We start from the raw sequence: 13405 nt of genomic DNA, 5'->3' as shown, positions 1-13405 counted from the left end.
TATTCTCGCGTCCAGGAGAGAAGCTTTAAAATGAAACTAAATGGAGTCTCTGAAAAGATTCAAATGGGATACTTTAATTAAAAAAGGCGCGGTAGTGTTACAGACAGAATATTGTTCCGGGAGAAAACAGCTGTGATCTGGCTCTCCTGAGCAAGAAGAGAAGAGAATGGATCTCTCCTCCGGCGCTGTTATATATCCTCTGCTGGCTCCTCCCCGCCAGCCGGCTCACCTCGTCTCCAATGTCCGTTATTGCATTTAAACAGAGGATAGGTTCTTTTCACATTCAATATATGCTTAACACGCCATTTCTCCTCATATTCTCTTTCATCACTTTTCATTTAACACATTCTAAACGCTGTAATCAATACTCTAAACAATACTTCTCGGCTCGTTTGGTTTCCGGTCATTCCGGATGTTGTCACATGCTACTCTCGTCTGTAAACAATAATGTATTCAAATAAACTGTACTTTAATTTAATATTCAACATGGTAGTATCTCGACATCTATCGTTGTAGTGTTAAATCAGTAGGTTTCGGTTTTCACCACACCACGTCATTTCGCTTCTCAATTCACCTCTTTAGGAATTCGTATATTAGCCACATGCTAAATGCTAACCGTAGATGAAGGATTTTCAGAATAAAAGCTTAACTGCTTGTGCACAAGAATTTCTGGTTTTTCAGTATAAAAGAGCGTTTAAACTGACGGTATGTTTAAGCTACATTATACCATCAAAACATTGATTTTAATTTCTAACAGTCCCTCCTTACACACCTAAAAGGTGTGTATAATACTGAAATCAATGAGTTCTTCATCTGAACTTTGCATATTACATATCTCATATTAACAAACATACAATCAAACGGAATGGTTTTACAGCCGGCTTTACAAAAATACAAAATAAATTCTTGTCTGTGTTCAAACATAAAAGTTTTCCCTTGTGCATAACTTCTAGTGTTTACATTCAATATCATTCTTCAAAATAGCAGCAATGGCTTGGTATCAGAACATTTCTTCGTCCCTCCTTTCACAGAAACCGTTCTCATACCACGCTCAGTCTTAAGCAGAGCTGCCAACATTGTGTTATAGAAAGTAGTAGCATGCCGAGCGGAGGAAGGCAATTTTTTTTTCCGGCGGGGGGTCCGAGGTCCGCCGAAGCCCCCAGAATGCCCCCTTATTTCATTTTTACTTTACTTATTTCTATTTATCTTTTGTATTCAACTGTTTCTATTTTACTGTAAATTGTATGTATATATAGTTCCCTATTCCTTTTCCTATCACCCTGCTGCTATAACATGTGCAATTCCCTTACAGGATTAATAAAAGTTATCTTATCTTATCTTATCAGAAGCCAGAGACTTTACATGCTCTGAGATGCAATCTAGGTCATATTAGGACATGTTTTTCTGCAAAGTAAATTTTTTGTGTATAATTTCTCCTTTTCCCTGTACTGTTGCACACAATTAAACACCAACATACACAAAAAAATATGTTTATTAACCGAACAGAATTCATCATGAAACAATACTGAACAATAACACATGAAAAACCTGTACACAGCCTTTTTTAGAACAGAGTTCAACTCAAGGGAACCTTTGGCTGTGACATGACCATCTGATCAACCTCTCACTTTAGATGGTCATAGGTTGCTGACTTGGCCTTGGCAAGAGTTGTCTTGGAGTACGCCTGCTTGTAGCAGACAGACCCCTTTGCCACCATGAATTGTTTGTGGGTAATGAGGTTACTCAGGGTCTCCATTCCCATACTAGGTCTGAACTCCGTTCTGTTTTTTGTGACAAGACTGAAGATGCGTTCGCAGTCTGCATTGGAATGGAAGATGCAGAGGATAGCCAGCATTACCTTGCAGAGTAAAGGGTACTTGAGATGGCCATTTCCATCCTTCAGCTGACTCATCAGGTGCCACTGTGTGTCTGGTCTGTCACAGCTGGTGATGCTTTCTGGCAGAGCATCGGTTTGGTAGGTCATGAATTGACCCTCAAGCTTGTCCATCTCCTCAGCATTCATCTTCAAGCAGGGGAATCTGCCTGTGAAGTACCTCACAGAATTGAACTCTGCGCTGTCCCGTGCAGACATGTCAGCCACAGAAGCATTCCGTAACACTGGGTCATCATAGGGAAACTTCTTCACCATGTACTCAACAGCCTTCATGTAGAATGCCCGCACAGCGCTGAAGACCTGGGCCAGCTGCAGCTCCTCAAGCTCAGGGTGATCTGCTATGACGTCTCTGGTGTTTTGCCCAATGAACAAGGTCTCATTGCTCTTCTGGTTGCTTGGTTCCCTAAATGGTACCTGGTGAACCTTAGCAGCTGCATTGATCACCTGAGGCTTCACAAATCGGTTCAAGAGATTCTTCAGCTGTGTGGTCAAAGTCCTGTGTAGTACTTGTATGCAGGGTTTGTCTAGCTGCAGCAGAGTGTTGGCCTCATCAAATATCGGCAGGACCGCACTCAGAAAGTAGCAGTAAAGATGGAATGTTGGGTCCTGCAGATGTTGACATGCCCTCTGCACTCTCTGTTGTGCCCCTGTCTTGGGCTGAGTGGGTGCAGTGCTAGATGTCTTGGGCTGAGTGGGTGTAGTGGTAGATGTCTTGGGCTGAGTGGGTGCAGTGCTAGATGTCTTGGGCTGAGTGGGTGCAGTGCTAGATGTCTTGGGCTGAGTGGGTGCAGTGCTAGATGTCTTGGGCTGAGTGGGTGCAGTGCTAGATGTCTTGGGCCGAGTGGGTGCAGCGCTAGATGTGTTGGGCTTTGCCGTTGCAGTCTTGGGCTGTGTGGTTTCAGCTGCTGGTGTTTTCTTTCCCTGACTGAATTTGGCTAGGTTTTGTTGGCGAAAGAGATAGCCTGCCAAATCAAACTGAGAATTGTCCTTGCTGCCGCTACTGTGGGTTGATGTGTCCTTGCTAACACTGTGGGTGGACTTGTCCTTGCTGCTGCTCTGCGTGGTCTTGTCCTTGCTGCTGCTCTGCGTGGATTTGTTCTTGCTGCTGTGCCCAGACTGTTCTGACTCAAAGTATTGCAGCAATGCAGGCCACTGCTGCAACAACCTGGCGATGCATTTATCTAAAGAGAGCCACCTCGTACTTACATGTTTAACAATCTTTCTCATTTCCACTCCACACAGATCCTGAAATTTCTTCAGTCCCTGTTTCCTCTTGCTGGATTTGTCTAGGTAGAAGTATATGTCCACCAGCAGCTCTTCAATGGACACTGGAAGCTGAGCAGCAGCTTTTTCTGCAGCTAGATGAATTAGATGGCACGGGCATCCCAGCACATATACTGCACTGTTTTTTTTGTTGATGTAGCCTGCCGTGCCAGCTTTGAGTCCCTGCATCACCATGGCATTATCTGCCCCAAGACTCATGCAGTTGTCCCAGGATATGCTACGTTTCTCAAGTTCATTGTCAATGAGTTTGAATATGTTCTGCCCAGTAGATGCCTCATGACACTCTGGCAAAGATAGCAGTACTGTCAGAACACGCCCAAGTCCTCGATCAAAGTACTTCACAACAAGAGGATACAGCTTACAGTCTCCATAGTCAGTGCTCCCATCCGTGGCTAGGGAGTATGGAGCTGTCCTCATTGCCTCCGTGATCACAGACGCATCCTCCTTGGCAAGGGCTCCAACAATGGCGCTGCTCTTTGTGCGACCAGACCCATACTTTCCTGCAATTGCAATCACAAAAATATTGAATTGTATTATCATGATTATACTCTAGATTACACAGAATTGCAGAATTACAATCATGATATTAATCCTCTGTAGAGTAAGTTGGCCTAGGCTATTTTTTTTTCACCTTTACATAAAATGAAAAATGTTTATCAGAATGATACAGTATCAGTATAAATTAGCAATCATTAATTTGCAAGATTTAAATCAGATTATCAACCAGGGCAGTACTGTAACTGTTTTATATAGGCTAGTCTGTACAGATTGTAGAGTGTATTGTGACAGTATACAGATATAAATCTATGCCTATGAATGCTTGAGATGAATTGAGGCTATTTGTCATTTGAGCCTTACCAGCGATTTTCGAGTCCGGAAACATCTTTTTCACCAGTGGCCCGATGTGGTCGGCCACCGCGATCGGGATGTTGTGTTCCACCAGAAAGTCCACAGCGAGCACTTCGGCATTTATGACACTGGTGTCACTGTCAACCGTAAAGAAGCCCGCGATGGGCCTTGTAGCTTCCACTGCCGCCTTGTATGACGTGTGTTTAGCAGTCCTGGTGTGCTTTTCAACGTCGTGTCGGCCCCCATGCCTCACGCTAAAATCTGCCTTACACAACATACAGTAAGCGTGGAAGTCGTCCAGCTTCGACCGGGTGATGGTCGGCCATTCTGCGTTATATTCTAGCTTGAAGCGCTGTTCAGAAATTCGCCGCTTTTTCGGCGGAGGACAAGTACGTTCACCATCCATTTTTGATAGACTTCAACTGACAGCTCGCTCCGCGATTTCGCGGGCATAGTGTATTCACGAATTATCATTGGTCCATTAGAAATTAAGATAATAAAAACACAACACATATGTTAAATTATATAATGAAATAAAACAGATATTAATATTTTCTACTTATCTGTGCTATAAATGTAATTTTTGTATGATTCCAATTATCTTAAATAATTTTATAACCAAAATAGCTGAATTTGCTCGTGACCTGTTCAAACCAGTCTATGGTTCAAACAGAGAGGAGACAAGCGGGGTAAGGCAGCAAAGAGCGGCGCCTCACGTCAGATTGAGCAATCCCTCACAAACTGGATTAAACGCATGCCTTTTTCTCTCATTGTCTGTGAAATGTTTGTAGACACTCGTATTATGTCCTTTCTATCCATTGAGTAGGTAATGTATTTTAGGTAGGCCTATGTGTTGTAGTCTTGCTGATCTGACATAAACCCGCGGTGAAAAAGCAGAGGGGAGGCAAACAGTAGGCTATCTCTGTCTCAATGAGGAGGGCGTGCGAAAGCCTGGACACTAGACTCCATTAATCACTTCACGTCCCGATTTACTGAGATCATTGCTTGAGCTAAAATGCTTGTTTCATACGACGGGACAGAAGATAACTCGATCGACCAGTCACAGTGTGATTGTCTATGTTAGACGGCACGCGCCGTTGAATTTAAGAGAAAGGCTAGCGGAGCTAGTGAGAAATTAGCACCTCCTGTATAATGCCTCCCTGCTCTGTAACAAAGATGCTAGTGAGGAAATATCCCCTCCTGTATAATGCCTCCCTGCTCTGTTACAAAGATGCTTGATGGTTTTACCCCGATATATATATGTAACAGTATGTAACCATAATGATTTACCCCGATGAATCTGCCGCAGGTGTTTTAATGTTTAATTACCATATGTAAGGGTTCGTGCACAGAGGGGATTGTCGGGAAAGAGATGGCTGTTTGAGGAAGCTCCCATTTATTAACATTTCAACAAACAAGTTGCATATTTGCATAACGTATTCAAGTGTTAGCATTTATTGCAATAGTAGCTACAGAACATGTACTGTGCTGTGTAAACTGTACTGTATCACATAGTGTTTCAGACACACAAACTTTTCAACTTTCAAAATTAAACGGTGCGCTCCCAGCGCACGTACCGGCAGTGATCTAGAGCAGCGGTTTTCAACCAGTGGTACGGGGACAAACTGTCTCGCTCTCGTAATGTCTGTCTGTCTTGCTCTCGTTCTGTCTCTCGTACCACTCTCGGTTCCACTTTTACTTTTGCGCGCTACCTGTCTCACTCTTTTCCGACCTCCAGCTTTTCCTGCTGGAACCCGCCGCTTAAAGGTGGGGGTCCGCGGACCGGCCATAGAGCCCATAGAGTTAAAGGCGGTGGCCGTTAGCTTTAAAAATCCATAGATTAGCCGCACCGTTACATAAGCCGCAGCGTCGAAAAATGGGAAAAAAGGCGCGGCTTATAGTCCGAAAAGTACAGGTATGTTTTAATATACTCTATTGACTTCACATATTTTTCACATAGGCCTATCTGACTCTGAAAGCCAGCTACGAACCTCACCGCACGGCACTGGTCTACATGAATAGAATTCTTCATCAACAGCGGGAGCCAAAACAGCATAGCATCCTGGTAACAGTAGTGAGGGCATTACAAAAAAGAAGTACAGCCGATCCTATTGGCTCTTTGCGAACGCAAGGGACGAATCATAAAACGGCTTATATGTGAGCTTTTCCCTGGTGAAATCTGACCATGGTTGACCATGGTCAGCATGGTATTTCATGGCCAACCATGGTAAAACCATGGTTGGCCATGAAATACCATGGTGCCTGACCATGGTAACCAAATTCTACCATGGTCAACCATGGTCTACCATGTTTTTATAACCATGGTCTAACCATGGTTTCCTTCAACCATGGTAGACCATGGTCTACATGTACCTTGTTCCAAGAAACCATGGTCAACCATGGTAGAACATGATCTAAATGTATGTTTCAAGAAACCATGGTCAGCCATGGTAGACCATGGCCTACATTTGTACATCGTACTTTTGTTTCTAGAAACCATGGTCAACCATGGTCTACATGTACCCTTGTTCTAAACCTGCCTTAAATGGGGTCACAAATATAAACAACAAATTGAAGAAAGAAAATTAAATTATTAGCTTGTGTAAATTAAATTAAATAAATAATAAATTAAATAAAATAATTAATACATTAAATAAATAAAGTAAATTAAATTAGCTTCGATGGCACACACACACACACACACACACACACACACACACACACACACACACACACACACACACACACACACACACACACACACACACACACACACACACACACACACACACACACACACACACACACACACACACACACACACACACACACACACACACACACACACACACACACACACACACACACACACGTCCAGGCTGTTGTTGTTGTTATTACAGATGGCCCTGAGCCCAATAGAGATTGCCCTGAAAAATGCGCCGGACGAAATGACGCACGAAGGGTTTGGGGGGCCTCCCCCTAGAACATTTAGATTTTTGCAGGTCTTCTTAGATGCTGTCTGGTGCATTCTATAGACTGAATTATAAGTTGAACCACCACAATATTACAATTTCAATAGTATTCTTCATTTCACTTGTTTGTGTTTGCTCGCTTGCATGCCCTGCATAGCTATAATAAATACTTAAGTTGTTGGTCAAGACACTTTCCATCTGATGAAGGCAAATGCCTTCCCAGATGTAAAAAAGTAGATAACATTACATGCAGTTATAACTGCCAAAACAAACATTATTTACGCTATTATGGCCCCTGTTAAAAATGTTTGTAATGTTATCTACTGTAAGTTGGTCGAAGGAATGCCTCCTCATCCGAAAGCTGACCGAGCAGACCCGAGCAGCCGAGTGCATCCGCGAAGAACACACAATGGCGACGTCAGAGTTCCCGTTAGCAAGCAAATCTAAATCTCTTCGGTCAAAATTTTACTGTCGGGTCACTCATTACTGGATCCGCGAGCTGCATGATACTGGTATAATAGATTGCCCGATCGGGCAACCAGCAGGTGAGGCTTCATGGCCCGCGCTAAATACTAGATGGCCCCGGGCCATCGGGCAGTCCTTAATGTCGAGCCCTGTAGACTAAGCTTATCTCGCAAAAATCGAATTTCATCTGGCAGACTTACTTTTGTTGTGAGCACTGACGAGATGAGACAGGATGCGTTCTTTCCGTGATAGAATCCTCCCGCATTCAGAACACTTAAACCTTGTGTTTCCATCAGTGTCAGTCTGGATCGAGTAGCAGTCTTCCTTTGACATCTTTGTAGTTTGCTGAATGAGTCCAGTTTGTTCATTTAGGAGTACGAGTTCAGCCTAAAAGTAAATATGAACTCGTGTTGCGTGCACAGTACGCCATCTTGTCTTGCTCTCGAAGTCTCATTCGAAATCTCGTATTTTCTCGGCGGGCGATTGGAGTCTATGGAGCAGTCTCCCGCGGAAATTTCCTCAGACTGGCCGAATATCAAGTGTTTTGATTGGTCTCCAGAAATCCCAGATGATCCAGATGATGCCATTCGCTGTTCCATAACCGTTGGCGCGAAGGCAACCTTTTCCGATCTTGCCAGTTAGCGTCACGATCGGCCAAATTGCCTAGATTTTAATTCTACATCTGCAAGTCATTTATTAAAGTGTAACTCAGCCAAGATACTCAAGATGACGACACACGCACTGATGTGGTGGCCTGCAGACCGACAGGGGACGGTCGTGAGCCTGAACTTGATAAAAATACCTAGGAAAGAGCTGTCAGAGTACCACGTTGGGGAAGAAGTACAAGCTCAGTGCCCTGGCTACCCTGGGTTGCACCGGGCCATAGTGTACAGTATAGGTATGTAAACTATGACTATCACTGTGTATATGTTGACAATGATTATTATTATTATAGGCCTAGACTAGCCTAGAGGATATATGTAGAATATATATATAATACATATATGTACAATTTTGTGCGAAATAAATGATTTTTATGCACGTCAAAATGTCAGGAGTGTTAGACCTATAACATACGCTACGCTTTTTGTGTGACAGTAGGCCTATATCTTTTTCATTTCCAGTCTCCTTGGAGCTGTTTAACCTTTAAATCATAAGAGCTTGATCTTGAGAATTATTTGAAACCATTTTAAATGCAAAAATCTCATTATTTGAGTATATAAGCTACCTTTGCGTGAATGTATTGCCACATTATGCATCAGTGGATAAATACAAATTCTGACTTTGTGATCTCATAACTAATTTGACACTCATATTATACAAATGAGATTGATAAATTTTCAACTAGTCTAGGCTAGGGCCTTAGTATATTGTGAAGAATTTTGATAGTTTCTCTTCAGAAAATATTAAGTTTTAGTACCTTTTTAAAGATGCTAAGTGCAAGGTAGTCTACCCTCCTTATCTATTTGAATTAAAATGTATACAATTTTTGCAGTAAATATATTTTTTATAATCATGGCTTTATACAAATTTTACCTTTATAACTGTTAGATACATGTATTGGTTAAGGTAATTTGAGAGATAAAAATGTGTATGTAATTAATATGACTTGCTGTGTTGACACTTTATACCAATTAAGGTGTGTTTCTAGAAAACCGCGAAACACAATAGAAACATACACATTACACATAATTCGGAAGAAACTGGCAATATTATATGTGATTTTTCAAATATTTAATATATCAACTTTCATAGTATTCACACCAAAAAACAATTTATACAACTTTTTATTTTTTACCCCTCCGTCACACTTGTGGAGCATTATTTTTTTAGACAGGCCATATGGCATAACCATTTCTACTGTAAATCTGTCTGTAATTTCACTGGTCTAAAAATTACACTCTAACCAGTGCTAACATTTATATTTGTTGATCTAATTTATTTACAGGGCAAAAGAAAGACTTGGATATTCTTTCCAAGGATCCAAATTTTTTGGAAAAGGCCCTGGTCATGCAGGAGGAGGTGGAACCAAAGCCGAAGGAGGTCACCAGGGTCTGTGACACTGATCAACCAAAGCCAGCCCAAGGCCAAAAGCCAACAAAGAAGACACCAGTGAATGTCCCTGTGGTGGCCGACATGGCCCAAAGAATTGCAGAGAAGACCAATGGGTAGGTTTCAAGATAAATACTGTAAATCATGAAATATGTTAATTTTGTATTTAAAAAAATATTTAATTAAACATGTTACCGGGCACTCCTGTACTTTAGTGTCTTGTTCTTCTGTTTATATTTTATTCAGTTAAATATTATTTTTCTGTACAGCAATGGTGACGCCAAACAGCCTCAAACGAGTTCAACGGAGACAAGTAGACCCAAAGACGAGTAAGAACTTATATCATGCTTAATTGCTTATTCTCAGGAGTCTTATGTCTAATGAAAACTAAACTAAAACAAGTATGTTTAATTTTGGACCATTTGAATACTATTTAGGATTAAGGTAACAGTTCTAACAATTTAGAAAAATACTGACAATACTACCATGGTTACAAACATTTGATCTGTTAGTATTCCTTGTAAAAAAATCATGCATTTTGTACAGCTATGGTGACACCAAACAACCTGAAACGAGTCCGATTTCAGGCAAGAAGACGAGTAGCCCGAAAGATGAGAACTATTTCTCAGGAGTCTAATGAGTTGATGTTTAGCCAAAAGGAAAATTAAGCTAAAACAAGTAGGCCCTATGCTACACTTGAATACCTTTTAGGATTAAGGTACAGTTCTCATAATTTAAAAAAAGAACTACAAAATTACTGACATTATATGTTAATTAATTTTCATGAAAAATGTGTACTTAATTATTCCTCCTAAAAATAATACAAAATGATTCCTAAAAAATACGCATTTTGTTTTCCAGCTTTGTAACTCGTAAAGAGTTTAAGGAAATGGAAGAGGAGGTGAGGAAGCTGAAGGCGCAGATCAAGAGAATTAGGCGCCACTGCAACCCTGCCGAACATGGCAGCTCTCTACCATCACCATCACTGCCAACATTGGAGGTCGCATCACCGTCGCCAAAATCACCGTCGCCAACATCGCCGTCGCCAAAATCACCGTCGCCAAAATCACCGTCACCATCACCTTCGGAGGAGGCCCTTCATGAGTTGATTCGGCACGAGGACAAACCATTCCTGGCTGTCAAAATTGTTTTGTGCCAGCTGTTCCCCCGGGCTTACATTTTAAGCCACAGCGTCTCGGGGAAGGCTTCAAACAGCAAAACAATTGCCAAGCCACCCTTTGATCTGCGACTTTTTGGCAGAATGCTGTCGGTTGTGATGGGGAAATTTCCCCAGCTGAAGAGGAGCATGATCACCCCACTTGTTCATGCTGTACAGAAATGCTTGACCAAGAGTACAACATGAACAAGTAGGTGATCATGCTCTTCAAGACAGACTTTTTTATTTTGTGTTTTACATATTTTCTTCAACTTTTTAGATTTTTGGAAGGGGGGGGGGGATAACCTCACTTCAATGGTCAGACGGGGGTGGGGGGGGGGGGGTGTGAACATTGGTATTTTTTTCTGAATGGAGAGAGGGAATAGAAAAGGAAAAATTCTTTGCTTAACAATTTGTCGCAATTGCCCAAATTGTCTGTTTTAATGTCAGTGGATCAATAAAACACAAAATAAAAAAGTCTGGCCCCAGCTGGGCAAATATATTGGAGAATTATGAACTTGTATTAACCAGACTTTTCTAATTTGAAGTTCAAATGTACATCTTTGTAAACCATGTGTCATTCATAAACAACACCATTATGTCTGCATCAATCTATTGTTTTATTATTTGTGGTCAACCATTGTTCTTTGACATTTTGTACCGACAGTCCACCATTGTTCCATGGTTTTCATGGTCAACCATGCCATTTTAACCATGGTCGACCATGGTTTGACCATGGTCTACCATGGCTTGACCATTGTTTTCATGGTCAACCATACCATTGTTTAACCATGGTCGACCATGGTTTGACCATGGTCGACCATGGCTTGACCATGGTTTGACCATGGTCTACCATGGTTTGATCAACCAAATTCTCCTTCCTAACCATGGTCAAGAATCATGGTTTGATACCATGGTTAACCATGGTTTCCATTTTACCATGGTCTCAAACCGTGATGCCACTTCCCAACCATGGTTGACCATGGTTGATCATGGTACAACCATGGTTCGGAGAGCATGGTTGACCATGGTCAACCATGGTCAACCATGGTCTATTTCACCAGGGTAGTGCTGGTTGGATGTCAACACATGCACGAGGCTGCCAGCTCACCGATTCATTTTTCGATTTGTTAGGTAATGCGTAGGATATTCAAGTCAAGCGTAGCGGCGTAATTAGGGCCTGGAAATCGTATCTGCTACGCCAAAATCGTGTATGTTGGCAGCTCTGCTTAAGGCACTTGTTTTTACAAAGTGAAAAGAAACAAACCATTTTAAAATAGCAATGATTTTTACAACATGAGATCCACCATATTAGAATAGTATAAAGTAATAAAGAATAAAATAAAATATCTTGGATTGGCAAAGTAAATTGAAAAATAAATATAAACTATCTTGGAATAGTGTAAAGTAAATTGAAATGGATTCTCATCTCCGAACATCCATATCATTTAAACTAACTCATCATTGTCATCCACATCTGTATACGGGGTGGGTTGTCTTGTTCTGCTAGCATTTGTAACTGTCTCCTCCTGAGAAATTTACCCTCCCTCCTTTCATACCATTTAAGGTATGAAAGTAATATGTTCTCTAGAAGGGGCCGTTGTACGTTCTACTCTGGGGTACGGCATTCTAGACAGTCATTTCTGGGAGAAGATTCTGGTCAGTTACAACAGTTGTAGAGTTTCATCACTTAAAAGTTCCTACTCAGTACCTTTGGGTGGTCTGTTCTAATGCAGTGATAAAGTCCCTGAAATGGTGTGAAAACTTGTGGAATATCAATAACTCATTATACTAATTTATTTTCAATTCTGGTCTACTTAAATAGCTATGCTAACCCCTTTTACAGTGTGTGGAACCTTGGGTGCCCGGGCATGTGATAATTACTCCCTCCTTTAACAAGGATTTTAAAAACAGAAGTCATTTTATTTAATGGTTTGTAGTTTAATTCAGGAATTTACATTAATGGCAGATATGTTTCTCCTTTAAATAACATCTCTAAATGTCAGGTCATCTGGTGAATGGATGACCATTAGGAGCTGGTGGCGCTTGTCTTTTAAAACTCATACTCTGGTGCCGTGCGCTCCCTCTGAAGCTGCAAGTAAGATTTAAAACATCTGCAGGGTGGGTTGAGCGACCCCTTCTCCCTAAACGATGTTTGTTGTAACAAATATGCACCATCACAATGAGTGCTCCAAGGCCCTGCATGTATTGCTCCCAACTACATTAGTTTAAAAAAAAATTAAACTTTGCTTTCGCTCTTTGCCCAGTGTCATTTTAAAACTCTACATCTTGGACGAAAAACAAATGTTATTTCCACCTTAATCTTCCCTCTTGAGGTAATAACCATGCTACAATGGAGACATCAATACTCTAGATTGGAATACCATCTTTGGCTTGGTACTAGCTCTACCTTTAACATTTTCCATACAAATAAAGATTTGTCTGCTATTATAGAGTGGTTACTAAAACCATCCCTTTAAACTGTAGGTCTATACTGTAACAAATTAAATCTTCCCCAAATTCACACATGAATAAAAAACTCTTAAAGAATAATTTGTTCATATGATGAAAAGATTGAATAATATGTTCTACCCTCAGTGTGTTTTTAGGGTTATTTAATAGTTTCCTCTTTTTTCTTTATAAATTCACCAATTGATTAATTCATGGCTAATAAATCTTTTTCTTTACGTATTTCTCGTTGGTGAATAAGTGTGTTTATGTGTAAACTCACAA

At 41.1% G+C, this 13405-nt stretch overlaps 2 protein-coding genes across 3 annotated transcripts; one reads left to right on the top strand and one right to left on the bottom strand.

The window, feature by feature from the left end:
• Window positions 1-1474: 1474 nt before the first annotated feature.
• LOC307014074 (uncharacterized protein) lies at window positions 1475-5890 on the bottom strand. Its single transcript, XM_079641770.1, has 2 exons — window positions 4037-5890; window positions 1475-3678 (listed from the first exon to the last, which is right to left on the bottom strand). Exons 1-2 carry the CDS (start codon window positions 4431-4433, stop codon window positions 1625-1627), a joined length of 2451 nt encoding a protein of 816 aa, XP_079497896.1. The 5' UTR covers window positions 4434-5890; the 3' UTR covers window positions 1475-1624.
• A 1054-nt stretch (window positions 5891-6944) lies between these two features.
• Window positions 6945-12959, top strand: LOC307014075 (uncharacterized protein). Of its 2 annotated transcripts, XM_079641771.1 has the most exons (4): window positions 6964-8362; window positions 9413-9632; window positions 9786-9845; window positions 10378-12959. In XM_079641771.1, exons 1-4 carry the CDS (start codon window positions 8191-8193, stop codon window positions 10877-10879), a joined length of 954 nt encoding a protein of 317 aa, XP_079497897.1. In that variant the 5' UTR covers window positions 6964-8190; the 3' UTR covers window positions 10880-12959. The 2 variants fall into 2 exon arrangements, with proteins under 2 accessions (XP_079497898.1, XP_079497897.1); XM_079641772.1 differs by lacking the exon at window positions 9786-9845 and having other exon boundaries at window positions 6945-8362.
• Window positions 12960-13405: the final 446 nt, after the last annotated feature.

Source organism: Notothenia rossii (genome assembly GCF_949606895.1).
Source record: "Notothenia rossii genome assembly, chromosome: 8".
NCBI classification, from domain to species: Eukaryota; Metazoa; Chordata; class Actinopteri; order Perciformes; family Nototheniidae; genus Notothenia; species Notothenia rossii.
The sequence above is the reverse complement of the archived record's forward strand: the minus strand, read 5'-3'. Positions and strand labels throughout refer to the sequence as shown.

Excerpts from the sequence above, each read along its gene's own strand:
- LOC307014074 (XM_079641770.1), bottom strand. The coding sequence starts at position 4,433 with ATGGATGGTGAACGTACTTGTCCTCCGCCGAAAAAGCGGCGAATTTCT. Across the intron at positions 3,679-4,036 it reads TCCGGACTCGAAAATCGCTG|GAAAGTATGGGTCTGGTCGC; the intron begins GTAAGGCTCAAA and ends TTGCAATTGCAG.
- LOC307014075 (XM_079641771.1), top strand. The coding sequence starts at position 8,191 with ATGACGACACACGCACTGATGTGGTGGCCTGCAGACCGACAGGGGACG. Across the intron at positions 8,363-9,412 it reads GGCCATAGTGTACAGTATAG|GGCAAAAGAAAGACTTGGAT; the intron begins GTATGTAAACTA and ends ATTTATTTACAG. Across the intron at positions 9,846-10,377 it reads ACAAGTAGACCCAAAGACGA|CTTTGTAACTCGTAAAGAGT; the intron begins GTAAGAACTTAT and ends TTTGTTTTCCAG.